A 17,853-nucleotide genomic window follows, 5' to 3' on the forward strand; every position below is an offset into this window, starting at 1 on the left:
GCAGGTGTCTGCATTAATTGAAAGTCCTCCATGCCTCTGTACACGTATGGATTATTTCATGAAAAAATTACAGTGCCCCACCAGTCTCATAGAAAAGCCCCTGAAATGAATGGGATATGCCCCCTTCAAAAATAACAAAAGTTATCAGGTTTGGAGAAAACTATAGTTAGTTTTTCTCAAGTTGCTGCACCTCCCTTTAAGTCATCCTGGCTTGGGTTGTACTGTAAACTGTGGCCCTACCCTTTCTGCAAATACTGCACCTGGAGATGAGCTGTTTAAAATTCTTGTTTACAAACACACCTATACAGAACTTTAAATTGTGGCTTTTTTATATCCTACATAAACGCAATCATTCACAAATGACGTCACGCCTTTATTGTTAAAAGATGTAACGTGAACAATGAAATTGGCATTCTGTTCTGATAATAGGTTTCCCCTAATTGTACCGTGGAAATAACTACGTCACTTCCGGTCAGATGTCATTTCCGTGTGCGACACAATAGGCAATACACAGTGCGACTATGGATTAATTAAAACACCGGGACATCGCTTTTTAACACAGTTGAGATCCATTCGGCTGCACTTGCGGATTCGTGGAGATAATGACACCGTTTACTTTAAAACTGAGTTGTTTTCTTTAACAGAATCGCCGCTTTGCTAGCTTGAACCCCTGACAGCCGGCTAGCGTTAGCAGGTACACTAGGACAAATTAGCATTATCTCCTCTCCATTGTTGACTTGTTGCCAATGACATTATTCTCACTGGGAGAGAACCATTTATGTGTTTTATTTTTCCCCTAACTGGAGGAGGTGCGCCGTTCACACGGCAACTTTAACACACCTCCTTGAGTTTATATTATTTTGAACTTCCCCTTTTCGGATTATCGATAAAATGGACAAAATGGGTGAGAGCTGGATTTAAATTACATTATGCTGTAAATAACTTTTACACGTCAGCTGGTCAGAACCACGGTTTCTTCCGCTTGCTGATCGAGTAGTTGGCCGTGAATAACCGTTTGGCTTGAATTTGGCAAGAATACGTTTGAAATTTTTGTTACAGTAATTCTTGAATTTGGAGACTCTGCATAAGAGGTAGGTGTACATTTTATTTGACATTATATGCAAATGAATTCAACTTTATGTTTCCCCGGCAGGTACACAGAGCAGCTGTTATAACTTTTTTTAAAACTGAATTAGAATCAACATGAATAAAGGAGGAGTGATATCCAATATTAACCATGAACAGTAAAACATGGACTATTAAGAGTTTGTAAATGTCCTTCCTCTTGCTTACCAGATCGTGCGGAGGGAAGATTAAGTTACTAAGAGAACAATTGATTAATTAACGCTGCTGAATGTGGCTGGCTGAAGATTTTTCAACCCAAAAATGGAAGTCAACTACCACATACTACCATATGTCAGCAATAGTGGTTTAAAAGAACAGCTTGAACAAATAAAACTGGGTAAGAATTCGTGAAAATTTCCATTTGGCTGCCTGATATTCATGTACATGTCCCTTGTACAGCTACACAAACTATGCATTCAAAGCTAATAGCTAAACTTTGTCAAAACGCTATCATTAGAAAAATAACTCTGTTAGGGTGTAGTTTAGATACTCAAAACAGGAAGAGGGCTGCATATACGGTAATGCTTGCTGTACTTTTGAAAGTTGGTGCCCTCCAGGCAGACGCTCTCCATGACATTTTGGGATTTTTTTCCCCTCAGTCCACTCTCTGAAAGTCCACCACTGCTGCTGTTTTTGTTTTTAAATTTAGAAAAGTTTGTTGTCTCTATGTTGCTATGTGAAATCAATGCGCCCAAAAAGAAAGTTCCAGGAGTTCTTAAAACGACATAAGTAGGGCAAAATTGCTTTACTATCATATGCTATCATGTAATAGTTGCAGCATGGATATAAAACCATTAAATCTTGTTGTAGGTGTTTTTATGGCAGAATATTGATTCCTCTCTTAAACTATAAAATTGATTTATCGTTAATTTTCTCTAATCGATTAAATGTTTGCATATATGTGTTAATCTCTGCTGCACTGTCAGTGAAGTGCTACAATGATCATGTTTTTTTGCCACACAGTGAAGGATGAATGGCCTCTCTATAAGTGAGCTATGTGGCCTGTTCTGCTGCCCGCCTTGTCCCAGCCGTATCGCAGCCAAGCTTGCCTTCCTGCCACCGGAGCCCACATATGCCTTCATGCCAGACCCAGACCCGGGGTCCAATGTGCCAGGGGCAACTAGGTCATTGAGCCTGCGGACGAGGAGTGGCGTGGCCGTCACTGGTACCGCAGTGCCAGAGGGAAGATGGAAACTTCATCTGACGGAGCGCGCTGAGTTTCAGTACTCTCAGAGGGAGATGGACACCATTGAGGTGGTGCTTGCTCAATCCAGCAGAGGAAACAAAGTCGGCTGCATGTACATCCGCTGTGCTCCTAACGCCAGGTGTGTTGGATGAAATATTTTATACAATAACACGTCACACTTATTTGGCTCTGTTTGTTCCGCGAGAATGGTTCGTTTGCTCAAGCGAGAACGTCAACTCTGGTGTCCCCTAGAGCAGGGGTTCTACACATTGAGGCCCGATTTTTTTTCAGTGCCGAGTGGCCCGGGACCCATTAAATATTAACACTATATAGATTTAATTGATCTCATTCATTTGTTTTCACTAATAAATCAAATCCACTCACAGTTTAACAAGCTAAAACCTGAAGAAAATTTCATGAATTACAACATGACATGATAAAATGTGATCATCACAAAGATTATTAAACCTTCTTTATCTTTTGCAAATAATTCATGGAACAAATCAAGAAAAATGTGAAGGCTTAAGTCAGGCTTATTAACAAAAAAGACCAATATTTAGATTTTACTTTTAAAGCGTTAGATAACGTCAGACCACACTCCACACACTGGGCTTGCGGCTTTGCCTTGCTTCCTCCATTTACAAAGCCGTACTTGATGAAGTCAGGATTGTATTTATGTAAAAATGTAGTCTTTTGGGGGTGATTGGCACCACTTTTGTTTTCATTTTTTTGTTTTAAAAACATATCCATTGCTAGTTGTAGTTGAATGTCTTCTTCTGATCTTCTGTGAGCCTGTTAAACAACTGACTGACACAATACCGCCACCATCTGGTCGGAAGCTGCACTGTAACTGAGCGTCCCATGGATAACATACCGTAGCATTGCGGTTGGCCTATCTCTGGTGTCTTCAGTTGATAATCTACTACGCAGTCCCATGGCCCTCGAAGCCCACTGATGCAAAACTCAACGTTTTTTGCAGCCATATAGGTGGTGCTTGAGGCCCAAGTTTGGGCCACTGCCCTAGAGATGCGTCGGTGAAGCTTTTGAGGTTTTTCTTCCAGTTGTGCCAGAACATATTCAGAGCTCTGATGGTTCAGTGAAAAGCAACATTAGCGACATTTGTTGGAAGAGTGGAAGCAGTGAAACACAGGACACCATTACAAATGCACAAACTCACCTGTGCTCTCTTTGTAAGCCAACATTGTTCAATAGTTTGGTGGTTATTATATACACAAGTTAGCAACAAAATAAGACATCAAAGCAATGACAGACACCAATCCATTTCACACTTGTCAGTATGCGCTGTGACTTATGATGACAAATATGTAGGTGGAAATATGTGCTCTCTCCATTTGTGTGTACAACAATATTTTAGAAGATTTTTGTGAAATGTAAGCTGATAAATGTAAAAATAACCTACAGTATGTATTCAACCCATCAGACTGCATATTTACATAACGTCATGTAATTTATCAGGAAAGCTGCCAATTAAGTATTTACTTGGATTCTTTACTGCACAGCTTTTGGGTCCAAGACAAACATAAGCGAACCACACCAACATGTGCACAAACTGTCTTTTTGCCTTTTTTTTCTTTTTTTGTCTGAACAAGAATACAGAACTCACAAGTCTGGCCTAAATGTGCTGACCTTTCATATCCTCTTATCGACCAAGCGTCACACTTGCTCACAGGGCTTTTCTACACCCGCTTTTCTTGTCTGTCCACTCAGATCCACGTCTGCGTTCTTAACTTGTTTGCTCAGTCTAAGATTGTCGCTTCCTGCCATTGCAATTAATGCATTACTGCTTCCATGAAGCATGTGGTGCCTCACATGATCAGAAATGACAACCCACATTGTCCTCAACAAAAACTCACTCCATTATTATTACCATGACACAAAATGATCTGTTCCTTTAAATGTGTAGACATTTTTGAAGTTCCAAACTTTGATAATTTCATGTACCTTTCTTTCTTTTCACCTGCTTCTTCTCTTTATGAGTGGTAGCATTTCCTTTTGGAATATTGAAGCCAAAGAAAAACCAAACAGCGCTTCAAACTCAGGTTTTGTGGTATGCTGATTTCTTGTGCAACGTGTATGATTAGATGATAAAAAGTCAGCTGCACACTGGATGAGTGGATAGCGTGCAGGTTTCACAGCTTGGAGACTCGAGTTCGGTCCCACCCTCGGGCATCTCTGTGTGGAGTTTGCATGTTCTCCCCGTGCATGCGTGCACATTCCACATTCCAAAAACATGCTCGGTTAATTGGCGACTCCAAATTGTCGATGGATATGAATGTGAGTGTGAATGGTTGTTTGTTTATATGTGCCCTGTGATTGGCTGGCGACCAGTCCAGAGTGTATCCAGCCTCTGCCTGAAGACAACTGGGATAGGCTCCAGCACCCCCGTGACCCTTGTGAGGATAAGCGGTAGAAAATAAATCAATGAAAAGTCAGCTACGTATGAGTATTTTTTAAAAACTTGACACATTTATGGTTATTATTAATGGGAGAAAACATATGTCATAGGTTTGTGTGGCTGCCAGTTTTGTTTCACCACATTATTTAAAGGAAATTATTTAAAGCTATTTGCTTCATAATGTAAGAAGAATAAGATAACATAAGAAAGAAACCATTCATTCATTTTCTACCGCTTATCCTATCAAGGGTCACGGGGGGTGCTGGAGCCTATCCCAGCTGTCTTCGGGCAAGAGGCGGGATATACCCTGGACTGGTCGCCAGCCAATCACAGAGCTAGAAAGATACTAACACACTTGAATTATAGTCTGTAACTTTCCCATACCAAAAAACATTTAACACATGTCACGCCTCCTTGTGTGCAGCCTTGGGCTAATGTGGCTTCATAACAATAGTGCGTGTCTGTCCTCAGGTTGACTACATTTCTCCACATATGAGTCATCTGACATTTGGACACCCCTAAGAGATCTAATCTTCTTTTAATGTGACCTTTTTAGATAAAGTCATAGGCACCGAATCCAACTAACCTTTTGAATGTTTTCTTTAAAGATTTGGTGTTTTGCTTCCACAATGTATGAACCTTTTGTGTGTCCCTCACTGTCAGATTCACAGTGCTGTTTTCCCACGGTAATGCCGTGGACCTTGGCCAGATGAGCAGCTTCTACATTGGCCTCGGCACACGCATCAACTGCAACATCTTCTCCTACGACTACTCTGGCTACGGTGTCAGTAGCGGGAAGCCGTCTGAGAAAGACCTCTATGCGGACATCGATGCTGCATGGCACACCCTACGCACGCGGTACGTTGGCGCCATGCTAGTGGTCATGTAGCTACATGTTGTATATGAAGACATCAGGTTGGAAGAGCAGTGTGGGAACAGATGCTTGGAGACTAGAAAAGTGTGGGATAGAGTGGAGGCAGAGAGACCCCTGGGGGACCAAACACTGTGTTGAGTGGAGGAGTCTCATTAGTGAAAGTGGAGGTGCATTCATTCATGTCATGTTCATGTGGTTCGTCATAAGCCTTGCTCTACAAACATTCCATCTAAGAATAAAATATGGGGCTCATTTGGAATAGTTTAGATAGAGAAGTAAACTTTTCCTTTTCTGGTACTTTTTCTCCAAAATCAGACTTATTTTTCTTGAAATATAAATATTTCTTAAAAAAAACAACAACTTTATTCTTGTAAGTTTTTGTTACAAGGTTTTCCTCTGTGTGTGGTGTCCACCAGGTATGGTGTCAGTCCAGAGAGCATCATCCTGTACGGACAGAGCATTGGTACAGTTCCCACTGTGGACTTGGCTTCCCGGTATGAGTGTGCCGCCGTTGTCCTTCATTCACCATTGACATCTGGCATGAGGGTGGCTTTTCCCGACACAAAGAAGACCTACTGTTTTGACGCTTTCCCCAAGTAAGTCCACTGTTGGATGTTGGTTAGCTTTCTTCATTAGCCTTAACACAGCTGGTCTCACACTTTGGCGCTCATGGCTAGATGGTACTATAATATATACAGTGTAGAATACAGTACACAGGGCATCTATAAAACTGAAGTATACCATGGAGTTTAAAGAGGAAGTGTGAGCATTTTGGCCTGCGATGAATTAGGGATTTAAAAAAAAACAAAGAGACAAACACCTTACCGCTAACGAACATTAGCTACTCTCTGCAGTTGAGTAAACTTGCATCTCCCTCTTAGCATCGAGAAAGTGTCCAAAATCACAACCCCGGTGCTCATCATCCACGGGACGGAGGACGAAGTGATCGACTTCTCCCACGGCCTGGCTCTGTTCGAGCGCTGCCCCAAGGCTGTGGAGCCCCTCTGGGTGGAGGGGGCCGGACACAACGACATTGAACTGTACAGTCAGTACCTGGAGCGCCTACGGCGTTTTATAGGACAGGAACTCACCTTACCACACGCCTGACAGCTTGATTTTTGTTTTGTCATGGCTCTAAGAACTCTACCAGCTGCTGGATTCTCTTTTTCCAAAGGTGTTAGGGATTTTCATATTAATACATTGTATGAATAACATCACAACAACTTTATTTTATGAAGGCTTTGCTTTGCTTGAAAAAAGAAATTCCAAAATACGGTGGTATGACAAAGTTTGGGCACCCCTGATCATTTTCAAGCTTTTCCTTTTTATAATTCACAAGTTCTTGGGCAATTTCAATTAAATATGTCATCAGCAGACAAACACAGTGATAGATAAGAGGTGAAATGAAGTTTTATCGGCTTTACAGAAAGTGTGCAATAATTATTTAAACAAAAGTAGGTAAGTGCATAAATTTGGGCACCCCAACAAAAAAATTACATCTAAATTTAGTAGATCCTCCCTTTGCAAAAACAAATGCTTCCGATGGCTTCTAATGACGTTCTGGATTCTGGTTGAAGGTGTTTTTGACCATTCCTCTTTCCAAAACATCTCCAGTTGAGTCAGGTTTGATGGTTTCCAAGCATGGACAGCCCACTTTAAATCACACCACAGATTTTCAATAATATTTAGGTGTGAGGACTAAGATTGCCCTTCCAGAACGTTGTACTTGTTCCTCTGCATGAATGCCGTAGTAGAATTTGGTCAGTGTTTAGGCTCAGCCCTGGCGCAACTTCAACTTTGTTACTGATTTTTGAGCATTGTTGGCAAGAATCTGCTGATACTGACCATGTGACCTTCAACTTGAACAAGATTTCCAGTACCTGCACTGGCCATACAGCAGTTGACAGTCTCTGAGCTAGCTTTTTGTATCCTTCCCCCAGACCATGATGTTGAACAATCACTGCTTTCCTGTCATTTGACAGTTGTTTTGAGGCTATGCATGTTGCTACACTTCAGAGAAGATGCAACTCGCAATTGGCCACCTTATAAATGCCCTTTCTCTTTCTCATGATTGGCTTCACTTGTGTATGCAGGCCGAGAGTCACTGAGCTTACCAAACAAATTTTGGGTTCCAATAATTAGTGCTAAAGGTATTAAAATCAATAAAAAATCAAATTGATGCACCTGCCTGCTTTTGTTAAAATTATTGCACACTTTCTATAAAAACTTAATTTCACTCCTTATACATCAGTGTGTTTGTCTGCTATATGATATACGTAACTGAAATTGCTGATCCCAACAACCAGTGATTTTATAAAGGAAATCTTAAATTATCAAAGGGCCCCAATTTTTTCATATCACAGGATGACTTCCTTCACAAATAATGACTTTTTCATTAAAGCGTTAAATTTTAATGTAAAATTGATATAAAATTAATACTTTTAAGACAAAATACTTTTCTCCCCAATATTTCTTCAAAAACATTATTACTTATATTTAACATATTTTATTTATATTTGTCCTAGAGAAAAATATGTTTTACAGGTTTTTCTTTAAAAAAATCACAATATCATAAGATTGGGATTTGTTCTAGATTTTTTTTTTTAAATATTATCTTCTAATATGAACTTCATATTATTTTTATTCTTACAAGATTTCATTGTTGTAAGATTTTCAGAAGTCACATTTTTGTGCGAGAATACATGACATGGAAGGTTTAATTTTAATTAATTAAAAAAAGACTTTTTCTCATAGTAGAATACAGCAGTATAAGATATACACATTTTTGTCTTGGGGGGGTGGCATCAGACTGAAGTCTATTCTGGCCACATACTTTACCAGTGAGAAGTTGGGAGCGGTACTGTATATGTAAACGTTTAATAATTGCTCTATTCATGTTTCTCAGGTTATTATGTATCAATATGGTTTAGCACCACCGCTGTCAGGGAATATTGGCGCCCTCGAGTGTCCACAACATCAACTGCAGTTATGGAAAGGACTTGTATTCTACCTCAAAACTGTCGTTTTTTAAAGTCGAGGGACTGCTGGGTTATGTTATGAATGTGAATTAAATACACAATTGAAGTTATTGTTTTATTCAGAGGTATACAGTTATTCTTTTTAACACTCCACATTGTTGTGCACATGATGAATGCTGCAATACTTTTTAAAGCTGCTTTTTGGTGCAGGGAGCTTGTAAAGCCTTTAAAGCCCTCCACTAAAACCTTTGAATAGTGTGGTTTATTTTCTAGTGTGTGCTGATTGTCGTCTACATTTTGACATTTATGTTACTGCATTTGCGTACAAGGTAATAAAGGATCATGTTGGCTGTTTTCACATGTCCCCTTATTTGGTTACCTCTCAAAAAAGGTTAGCCAACATGGAACGCCCATATAAGGAAGTCCGGCTCACTGCGACGTCAGAGTGAGTCAGCTTTAGAAAGACCTCTCTGAAACCTAGCGTTCAGAACCATCCCAAACGTCCTTCAGGGCTCACTTCCAAATGTGCAAACCTCATTATCTGCAACTTTGTCATTGTTTAACACGAGAAAACGACATTTATAAGTCAGAACAGAGGAAAAAGCATATGAGGTCACCTTTAAAGATATAGTTACAGCGACTCACCCTCATTTGGTCTTCAAAGTCCAGTTCTTGTTGGAGAACTAATTTGGCTTCTCAAAACAATATGCGTTCAAAAGAGTAATACATTTGTATCACAGAAATGCCTACTTCTGACCTTACAATTCTTGTTATATTTTGTATCCTGCCATATCCCTGTACACGGTTGCCTCTCCATTTTTGTGTATGTGATGAAGACTTATGCTATAAAACACACGTGTTCCGTCGCAGAATTAGATGCAAGCGTCTTTGTCTCTGTCCCTTTAAGTTAGCATTTACAACTTACATTTACAAGCTTAACAGTGCTCAGCTCCAACAGTGCTCCCTCACTGTGTTGATGGCAACAGTATTGATTTTGGCAGTAATCATCTTTTTTTTTAAACTCTGCAATGATCCATAATAATTACTTGCTTCTCTTGTGTAAAATACATCAGCCTACAGTTCCACTGCACATAAAGAGAGTGTATTTTTTTCCAAATGTAAGCATGACCCTAATACTTTGTACAGCTCTTGAGCATTGCAGGTACTGTATGGAGGCCGCACGGTGGTTAGTGTGTTTGCCACGCAGTCAGGTGATAGGGAAGACTTGGATTCGAATCTCTGCTTGAGCATCTCTGTGTGGAGTTTGCATGTTCTCCCTGTGCATGCGTGGGTTTTCTCACATTCCAAAAACATGCTAGGTCAATTGGTGACTCCAAATTGTCCATAGGTATGAATGTGAGTGTGAATGGTTGTTTGTCTATATGTGCCCTGTGATTGGCTGGCGACCAGTCCAGGGTGTACCCCGCCTCTCGCCCGAAGACAGCTGGGATAGGCTCCAGCATACCCGCGACCCTCGTGAGGATAAATGAATGAAGGAATCATAAGATCACACATTTGGAGACATTTTTCCTAGAAAATATTGAAATGCTACCTTAAAATGTGACTGTATTCATGAAAAAAAAAATTAATTGGAATTTTAAGTTTTGATCCTGAAAAGTATGACATTTTCTATAAAAATCTACTGTTTATGTAAGATGACACATTTTCTTGAAAGACATCTTGCATTCATTCTTTAATGAAAACTTTTTTGTTCTTGAAATAAGATTTTTTTTAACCCCTGGAAAACATGACTATACTACTTTTTAAAACATTCTTGAAAAAAAAAATTCTATTGAGAAAACATGATTTTTACTTAGACATAAGTATTGTTTGTGCTACTTCAAAATAAGAAACCCTGCACATCCTGCAATGTATTCCCTTAAGGCTTTCATCTGTTTTTACTTAGTTCTGCTTGACTGAATGTGTTGATTGAGTCCCAAATTGTTGTGGATATTAAGTAATTGGAGATTAGGAGATAACAGGAAACTCTCATGTCCCTCAGGGTAAGATGATCGCTCCTCTATGCCTCTCCCTTTCTCATTCTTCCCCTTGCCTGGGGACATACCTTGCAAGATAAAGAGCCACCAATTAGCAGCATTTAACAAATCTTAATTACACAGAAGTATTTTTAGATGCTCCAACAGGAAGTAAACGTGCATAATGGAGCTCAGATGAGTCAAGCATGGATATGTGATCGTTAAAAGTGGCAAACGAGTTAATGCAAGATTTCAGTAAAAAACCTGACTCAAAAGTCAGCTAAATGAACGGCTAAAGGTTGAATCCGCAATTGTGCTTTGAAGTTTGGGGGGGTTATTTCTTAAGAATACCAATGAAGGCAAAAATGGAGAGTGTGTTGATAATCATAGAACAAGAATGCTTCTGAAGTGCCACAAGATGGCAGCATTGCTCTGCCAACACCTTCCTGTTCCATTTCCATTACATGTCTGTCTTGAAGGAGTGAGTCATCTTTTTTTCCATTACAGTGACTTACTTTATTACTTAAAACATTGCCGGTTTGTATCATGTTCTTTCTTCCCTTTTTCATCTTTTGCAGCCTTGAAATTGTAGAAATTACCCCCCCCCTTCCTCCACCACATTAATAGCCAAGTTTGGTCACATCTGTGCTTCATTGATGGGAGTCTTATTTCCAACTTCCTGCTGCAGATTTCCTGAGCCTTGCAACAAGAAGTATCAGTAACATAGGACGCGGCTACAAATCATCTGCGGTTTGAAATAGTACATGCAATGTCACACTTCACCCAATAAGGCGTAATGCTGTGGCTACATGAAGTGCGACATCACGTCAATCACACTCTCTCTCTCCATCCTTTGTCACCATGCTTCATCCTCGCTTCTATCATCTACTCTAATATTTAGGTTCCCCAAAAGGCTTTTCCCATAAGTCCTGTGCTTATCTTTATTATTCTGTTTCAGCAAAGAAACTTTGGAGTCAACAAAGTAACTTGCGCTTTTTTATCTCCTGTCAAAGTTGCTGTGATGGCAATAAATAAATCATATGTATTTCATCCCTTTTCCCTCCTCATCCTACACGGCGCAGGCCTGAGCTAAATAAGAGTCAGAATTAAAGATAAGGTTGGGCGATACTGCACATTTTGGTATTGATTTGATACCAACAAAACGCAGGGCCAGTACTGCTGATGCGGAAAGTTTTTACCTGAGACTTTTCAAGATCCTGAATTCAAATATTGTGATTATAATCAAATAACACCAGACAAACATTTTTGGCAAAAAAAAAAAAAGATTAGAAAACATTTTGTTTTTATTTGCCGATTCGGGCGGCACGGCGGGCTAGTGGTTAGCGCGCAGACCTCACAGCTAGGAGACCAGGGTTCAATTCCACCCTTGGCCATCTCTGTGTGGAGTTTGCATGTTCTCCCCGTGCATGCGTGGGTTTTCTCCGGGTACTCCGGTTTCCTCCCACATTCCAAAAACATGCTAGGTTAATTGGCGACTCCAAATTGTCCATAGGTATGAATGTGAGTGTGAATGGTTGTTTGTCTATATGTGCCCGGTGATTGGCTGGCAACCAGTCCGGGGTGTACCCTGCCTCTCGCCCGAAGACAGCTGGGATAGGCTCCAGCACCCCCGCGACCCTCGTGAGGAAAAAGCGGTAGAAAATGAATGAATGAATGAATGAATTAATTCCGTGATTCCATCTGCGATTCCATTAAGGCGAAAATTGCAGGCCCCTGATTTTCTTGCTCACCCTCCAGTGAGTACCTACTACATACAGTATGCTATATGTTAGCCTGTTTTGTTATTTTAGTTCGCACCATGATTAGTTTTGGGAAAACTTGAGTCCTTTTACTGATTACATTTTTTATGAGTGCCTTACTGAAGACAATTGGGTTCTCGCGCAGGATCTTGTGCAGGACGATACGCCGTGAAACTGGAGTCTTCACTGAGCACCAATAGCGGGGATGAGTAAACAAAAAGGTGAGTCCTCATTTAGTGAAAACCAAGTTTTGAACAACTCGTTCATGACTTGCACATCTCGCCTAGCAGCACACCTGCCTGTCATTTGTAATTAGTTTCCTATTCAGCACAACTAGGCTCTTTAGCTAGGTGTTGGTTCATTGATGATGTATTGTTTTTCGCTGGGACCTGTCTTGCCCTCCTGTATAACACTTTTCCTGATACACTAACTGGGTTTACTCTACTTTTGTGTGCCTTTCTGTCACCACCGCGCATGGTGAGTTATGTTTTTAGCATTAACCTTCCCTCCTAGTTGTATGCAGCTACTTGCCAGAGTCAACTTTTCTTTTCAGTCAGACACTGTGTATGTGTAACTGAGGTTGTAACTTGGAACTGACCAACAACCAATCAGAAGTTAGCCCTGAGAGGCGAATCTTGAGGATTCAGCATCCACAAAAAGCTCAAGAAAAATCCAAAAACAAAATGGCGTTGGGTCTCCTGCAATATCCTGACATATACCGCATGATGTCTTGTGATATACATTTGACACAACGCCAGTGGTCAACTTATACTTTGATAATAAAGCAACAACAATCAACCCTATGGGTGACTCTCCAAAAAACATCATAATTTGCAGCACCGATGAGTGCAAAGATTTAAAGAGATGAGAAGTGAAATGATGGACGGTGCATTGTAAACACAGCTCTTGTAAAAGAGCGTGTCATTCCTGCAATATTACTGTGAGCCACTGCATCAACGCCATCAATCGGGGATTAGATTGTCGTGTCAAACTCGGCAAGTAAAACTTAAACGCATAAATACGCATTTTATGTGGCAGTTTTTGTTGTTTGGAACACTTGAGGGAACGTCCTTGAAGATGTTGAAACGTGAAGACCAGGGAGTGTAGTTGATTGCTATAGCGTTAGCTCTTTGATAGCTTACTTACGTACTTTGAAGAACATTACCTGTACAGTTCATAATGATTTTATGTTGGTGACAGTTTGACACTGGAACAGATTATTTTCATTTCCATTATTTCCTATGGGAAAAGATGATTCAATATTTTCATTTTCACTTCCGGTAGAAATGCAAGTGTCAGATGACCCAATATTTGTGTCCATACAGTATAAGCTGAAAAGTGAAAACAGGGGGTGTTTGTCCTCAGGATGTCAGTCAGTAAGGTCAGAGTAACATGCTGTCAAAAATCATACAATCACGGTGTAAGAAAAACATCAATATTTCAGGACCAGTCGTCTCGTATCTTTCTACTGTCGCTACAGCGTCTGACCCCATGCTGCTGTGAAACAGGCTGCCCATACTCAACATTAAATCATATTGTTTTTCTTTTCCAATGCTTGTTCACTATAATATTCACCAATACCTACATTATGTCTGAAAGATGCGGGGTTTTTTAGGGGGTACACCACAAATCACTTTAGCAATAACTTTTAAAGCCGAAAGGCGCAGCAGTCATAAAACGTCTGGATTTTTTTTTTCCTTGAAGTGCAGTTACTGGAAAATTTAACTTCCTCACTTTGCAGCAAGTTTCATCTTAAAGATAACGACTTTCATTATTTTTATGAGCTTTTTTCATTTTTTTTTACAACGTTCATGCAGGACGTTTGTGTCCCCAGATGTCGAGACGCAACCAAAATGTAATTTTGTACACTTTTAGAGGTTGCCTGTATAGTTTCAATGTGAGAAATTAGTCTACCCAAAGTATGTATTTTATATTCCGAGTAGTGATTCAATTGTGAAATGAGTTTGAATATATGAACGTCCCATGTAATGCTATTTTTTTATCGTCTTTTCTTTAGTATGTGCCTCTTTTACTTCTGGTACTTGAGACTTATAAATTCCATCTAATGAGAAAAAATAATCATACCATTTCTGTCGGTCTTTTACTAGCTACATTTGCAGTAATGACTCAACTTTGAGTAAGGGGCAGACAGCCCAGTGCCCCACCAGATCAAGCAGACGGTGCTCCTTTTTCCTTCCAACTTGTACTTTACATTTAATACAGATCATTCAATTGAGGACGCTCCAAAATATGCATACATGAATAAATAAACTTGCCACATATATTTTTATGGTAATTTCTTTAATACATCTGTTATATGTAAGTACTAAAGTACGTCTATATCCTTAGCACTTGTAAACTCTGCCTGGCAATAAGTGACCCATGTAAAAATGTGACGTGATGGGGAACAACAAGGTGATTGTGTTGATATTTAGCAAGATATAAATACAATATTATTTAAAATACGTGGCATTTATGGCAAACTATTGAAATGAGAGAGCGAGAGGGAAGAATGTGATAATTTGCCAGGGAAAACAGGAGGGTTGACCAGTATGGTTTTGATAGAAATGAAAAAAGACTGTAATTAATAAAATAATATTTTAAATTATTGGTGTGATCAAGAAATAATAATAATAAGTACCATTGTAATATTAATAAGTAACAATTGTATATTAGCAACCCAACTTGCTGGGTTTAAAGAACCCAACAGTGTAGTCAATGTGGGGCGGCACGGCGGTCGAGTGGTTAGCGCGCAGACCTCACAGCTAGGAGACCAGGTTCAATTCCACCCTCGGCCATCTCTGTGTGGAGTTTGCATGTTCTCCCCGTGCATGTGTGGGTTTTCTCTGGGTACTCCGGTTTCCTCCCACATTCCAAAAACATGCTAGGTTAATTGGCGACTCCAAATTGTCCATAGGTATGAATGTGAGTGTAAATGGTTGTTTGTCTATATGTGCCCTGTGATTGGCTGGCGACCAGTCCAGGGTGTACCCCGCCTCTCACCCCAAGACAGCTGGGATAGGCTCCCCCGCGACCCTCGTGAGGAAAAAGCGGTAGAAAATGAATGAATGAATGATTGAATGAACAACCCAATTTGTTGGGTTACATTAACCCAGCGTGTGTTCTGTCCAATATTTAACCAGTGCTGGGTTGGGAAACTACCCAAATTGGTTTTTTTTCTGCTATAATATTTACACATTGGATAATTTTGGATATGAAACTGTTTGTTAAAAATGATGAAAATAGCAAATAGATTTAATGTCTTGCCACTTCCATTGTCATTCCCATCTAAAAATGCACTTTCATGACTTTGTCACTGTATATAACGTGACAGATGATCAGAGTTAGTTGAAACAGCGACCTCTGCTGCTTATTGTGGTTACTGACACACGTGACTCTACACAGATAAACTACTAATTGACTTGTGTAGCGCCGTGTACCTCCTGCTGATTTTTACTATTTCTTTCTCAGGTTCCTGCAAAACTCAACACCCTCTATGGTAGTTGCCTTTAACCTCAACACGTTTGTCCTTGTTCTCTACACATTTTTACGATGGTTGGCAAACTATAAAAAAAACAATCACACTAGTGCATAACCACAGCTGTGGTGTGTCCGCTTTAGACTTTTTATTTTACGAAGTACAGCTGGAAAGTGGTGTCAAACTCCAACATTTGGGTAATTTGTATTTATAGCACAGGATTTTAAAGGTTTTATGGGAAATATTATAAGTGGTCATTCTGTACCACCACTTGTCTGGTACGGTCATGTAATATCACCAACCCTGTTTAAACTGTTGCTTTTCATGCTTTTGATTCAATAGAATTCTGAATTTAATGTGTTTGTTTTTGCTCTTGAGTCATTTAGCTTGCACAAAGTACATTTTTAATTATATATAAGCAATGACAAAAGCTTGTTTTTTCCTTTTCCTTTGCATATTCATGTGCGTTTCACATACATTCATTTATTTGTGGCGGTCTGTCACAAATAAATTTGGACCGCACTAATCGGATTTGGAGGTACCTATTAATGAACACATTATAATGGGACTGTGCTTGTGCTCACTCTGCTTGTTAAGACACCATATACTGTATGCACATGGTCTGCCAGAGAATAATATGTAGCAAGAGGGACGAAAGTGTTGCTAATTTGGCAACACTGTGGCTATATTTGGCGAGATACTTTCGTCAAATCTAGTGACGTGAACTTTTGGAGTCTAAAACAGAGAGAGGTTCTCAAAAGGGTGAGATGGCATTGAACTGGCCTTGATGTTAAAGAACTATGCTGTTTGTCTTGTAGTATATGGTAGATGCAGCATTGGAGAAAGTTATGTATGTTTCACTTTTGGGTCTCGCAGCACATAATTGTGGTGTGTTAAAGGACCACCTCACAAATTGTGAAATATTGATGCTTGATGAAAAGCATTATCAATAATGCTGGACTACGCATGGCTCTTTTCAACAGCTAAATAAATCAGTGTCCCCACAAATTCTGCCTGGCAACAAGTTTGCAGCGCAAACGTATCAGATAACTAGGACAAACTAATTGATTTTGTTTTAGACTATTTGAAACATTTGAAACACAAAAATCTTGCAAAATGTTTAAAAATGGGCCACATATTCCCCTGTTGAGATAAAATATAACCATGATGGCTTCCTTCCTCCCAATGGCTTCCAACATTACTAGCAAGACAAGGAGATCCCACCTCAGATGTTTTCTACCCGGCACAGTGGAGGGGGGTGCATCATGACCTGGGGTGCTTTTTCCTTCAATGGAACAATGGAGCTTCAGGTTGTGCAGGGGCATCAAACAGCAGCTGGCTATGTGGAGATGTTGCAGGCCCTCGTCTTTGTGGTCATGGCTTTTTCAACTGCAGTTCACAATACCCGCTTGACAAAATAATTATTCCGGTTCCAGACAGTGGATGCCCTTCATGACGCCATCTTCAACATTCCCACTAGCCTGCTGGCAATCAAGCATGCAATGCAGACTCCGAATTATCCATAGGTATGAATGTGAGTGTGAATGGTTGATTGGCTGGAGACCAGTCCAAGGTGTACCCAGCCTCTCGCCTGAAGTCAGCTGGGATAGGCTCCAGCATATCCCCAGAACCCTTGTGAGGATACGATACATAGAAGATGGATGGATGGTGTGTTTTTTTTTTTCACATTAAATTTTTTAGCTATGGTCTTGGCTGCACGGCGGTTGAGTGGTTAGCACAGGCCTCACAACTAGAAGAGGTCCAAAAGTGCAACATGTAAATTCTTGCAATTCTTGAACTGCTCTTAAAATGTTAACCAGGAGTGTACAGTCCAAGTCAGAGGTTTGGAAACATCTAATTTTGTTGAAAATGGATTTAAGATATGCCTAAGATTAAGATATGCCTTTATTTGGCGGCACGGCGGACGAGTGGTTAGCGCGCAGACCTCACAGCAAGGAGACCAGGGTTCAATTCCACCCTCTGGTTTTCTCCGGGTACTCCGGTTTCCTCCCACATTCCAAAAACATGCTAGGTTAATTGGCGACTCCAAATTGTCCATA

The 17,853-nt window shown here is 40.1% G+C and overlaps 2 protein-coding genes across 3 annotated transcripts in view; both read left to right on the forward strand.

Annotated features, from left to right (window-relative positions):
• The first annotated feature begins 482 nt into the window (after positions 1-482).
• Positions 483-9,421, forward strand: abhd17ab (abhydrolase domain containing 17A, depalmitoylase b). Of its 2 annotated transcripts, none has more exons than XM_058074029.1 (5): positions 483-1,091; positions 2,089-2,450; positions 5,391-5,585; positions 6,018-6,197; positions 6,483-9,420. In XM_058074029.1, the coding sequence occupies exons 2-5, from the start codon at positions 2,095-2,097 to the stop codon at positions 6,706-6,708; spliced, it is 957 nt and encodes a 318-aa protein (XP_057930012.1). In that variant the 5' UTR covers positions 483-1,091; positions 2,089-2,094; the 3' UTR covers positions 6,709-9,420. The 2 variants fall into 2 exon arrangements, with proteins under 2 accessions (XP_057930012.1, XP_057930013.1); XM_058074030.1 differs by lacking the exon at positions 483-1,091 and adding an exon at positions 1,336-1,462 and having other exon boundaries at positions 6,483-9,421.
• Positions 9,422-12,696: 3,275 nt separating this feature from the next.
• Positions 12,697-17,853, forward strand: part of sema6bb (sema domain, transmembrane domain (TM), and cytoplasmic domain, (semaphorin) 6Bb) — a 151,470-nt gene continuing 146,313 nt past the window's right edge. Inside the window, exon 1 of the mRNA XM_058074295.1 lies at positions 12,697-12,792. The gene's annotated coding sequence lies outside the window, so the exon portion shown is untranslated. The remainder of the gene's footprint in view (positions 12,793-17,853) is intronic.

Source organism: Doryrhamphus excisus, chromosome 5 (genome assembly GCF_030265055.1).
Source record: "Doryrhamphus excisus isolate RoL2022-K1 chromosome 5, RoL_Dexc_1.0, whole genome shotgun sequence".
Lineage (NCBI taxonomy): Eukaryota > Metazoa > Chordata > Actinopteri > Syngnathiformes > Syngnathidae > Doryrhamphus > Doryrhamphus excisus.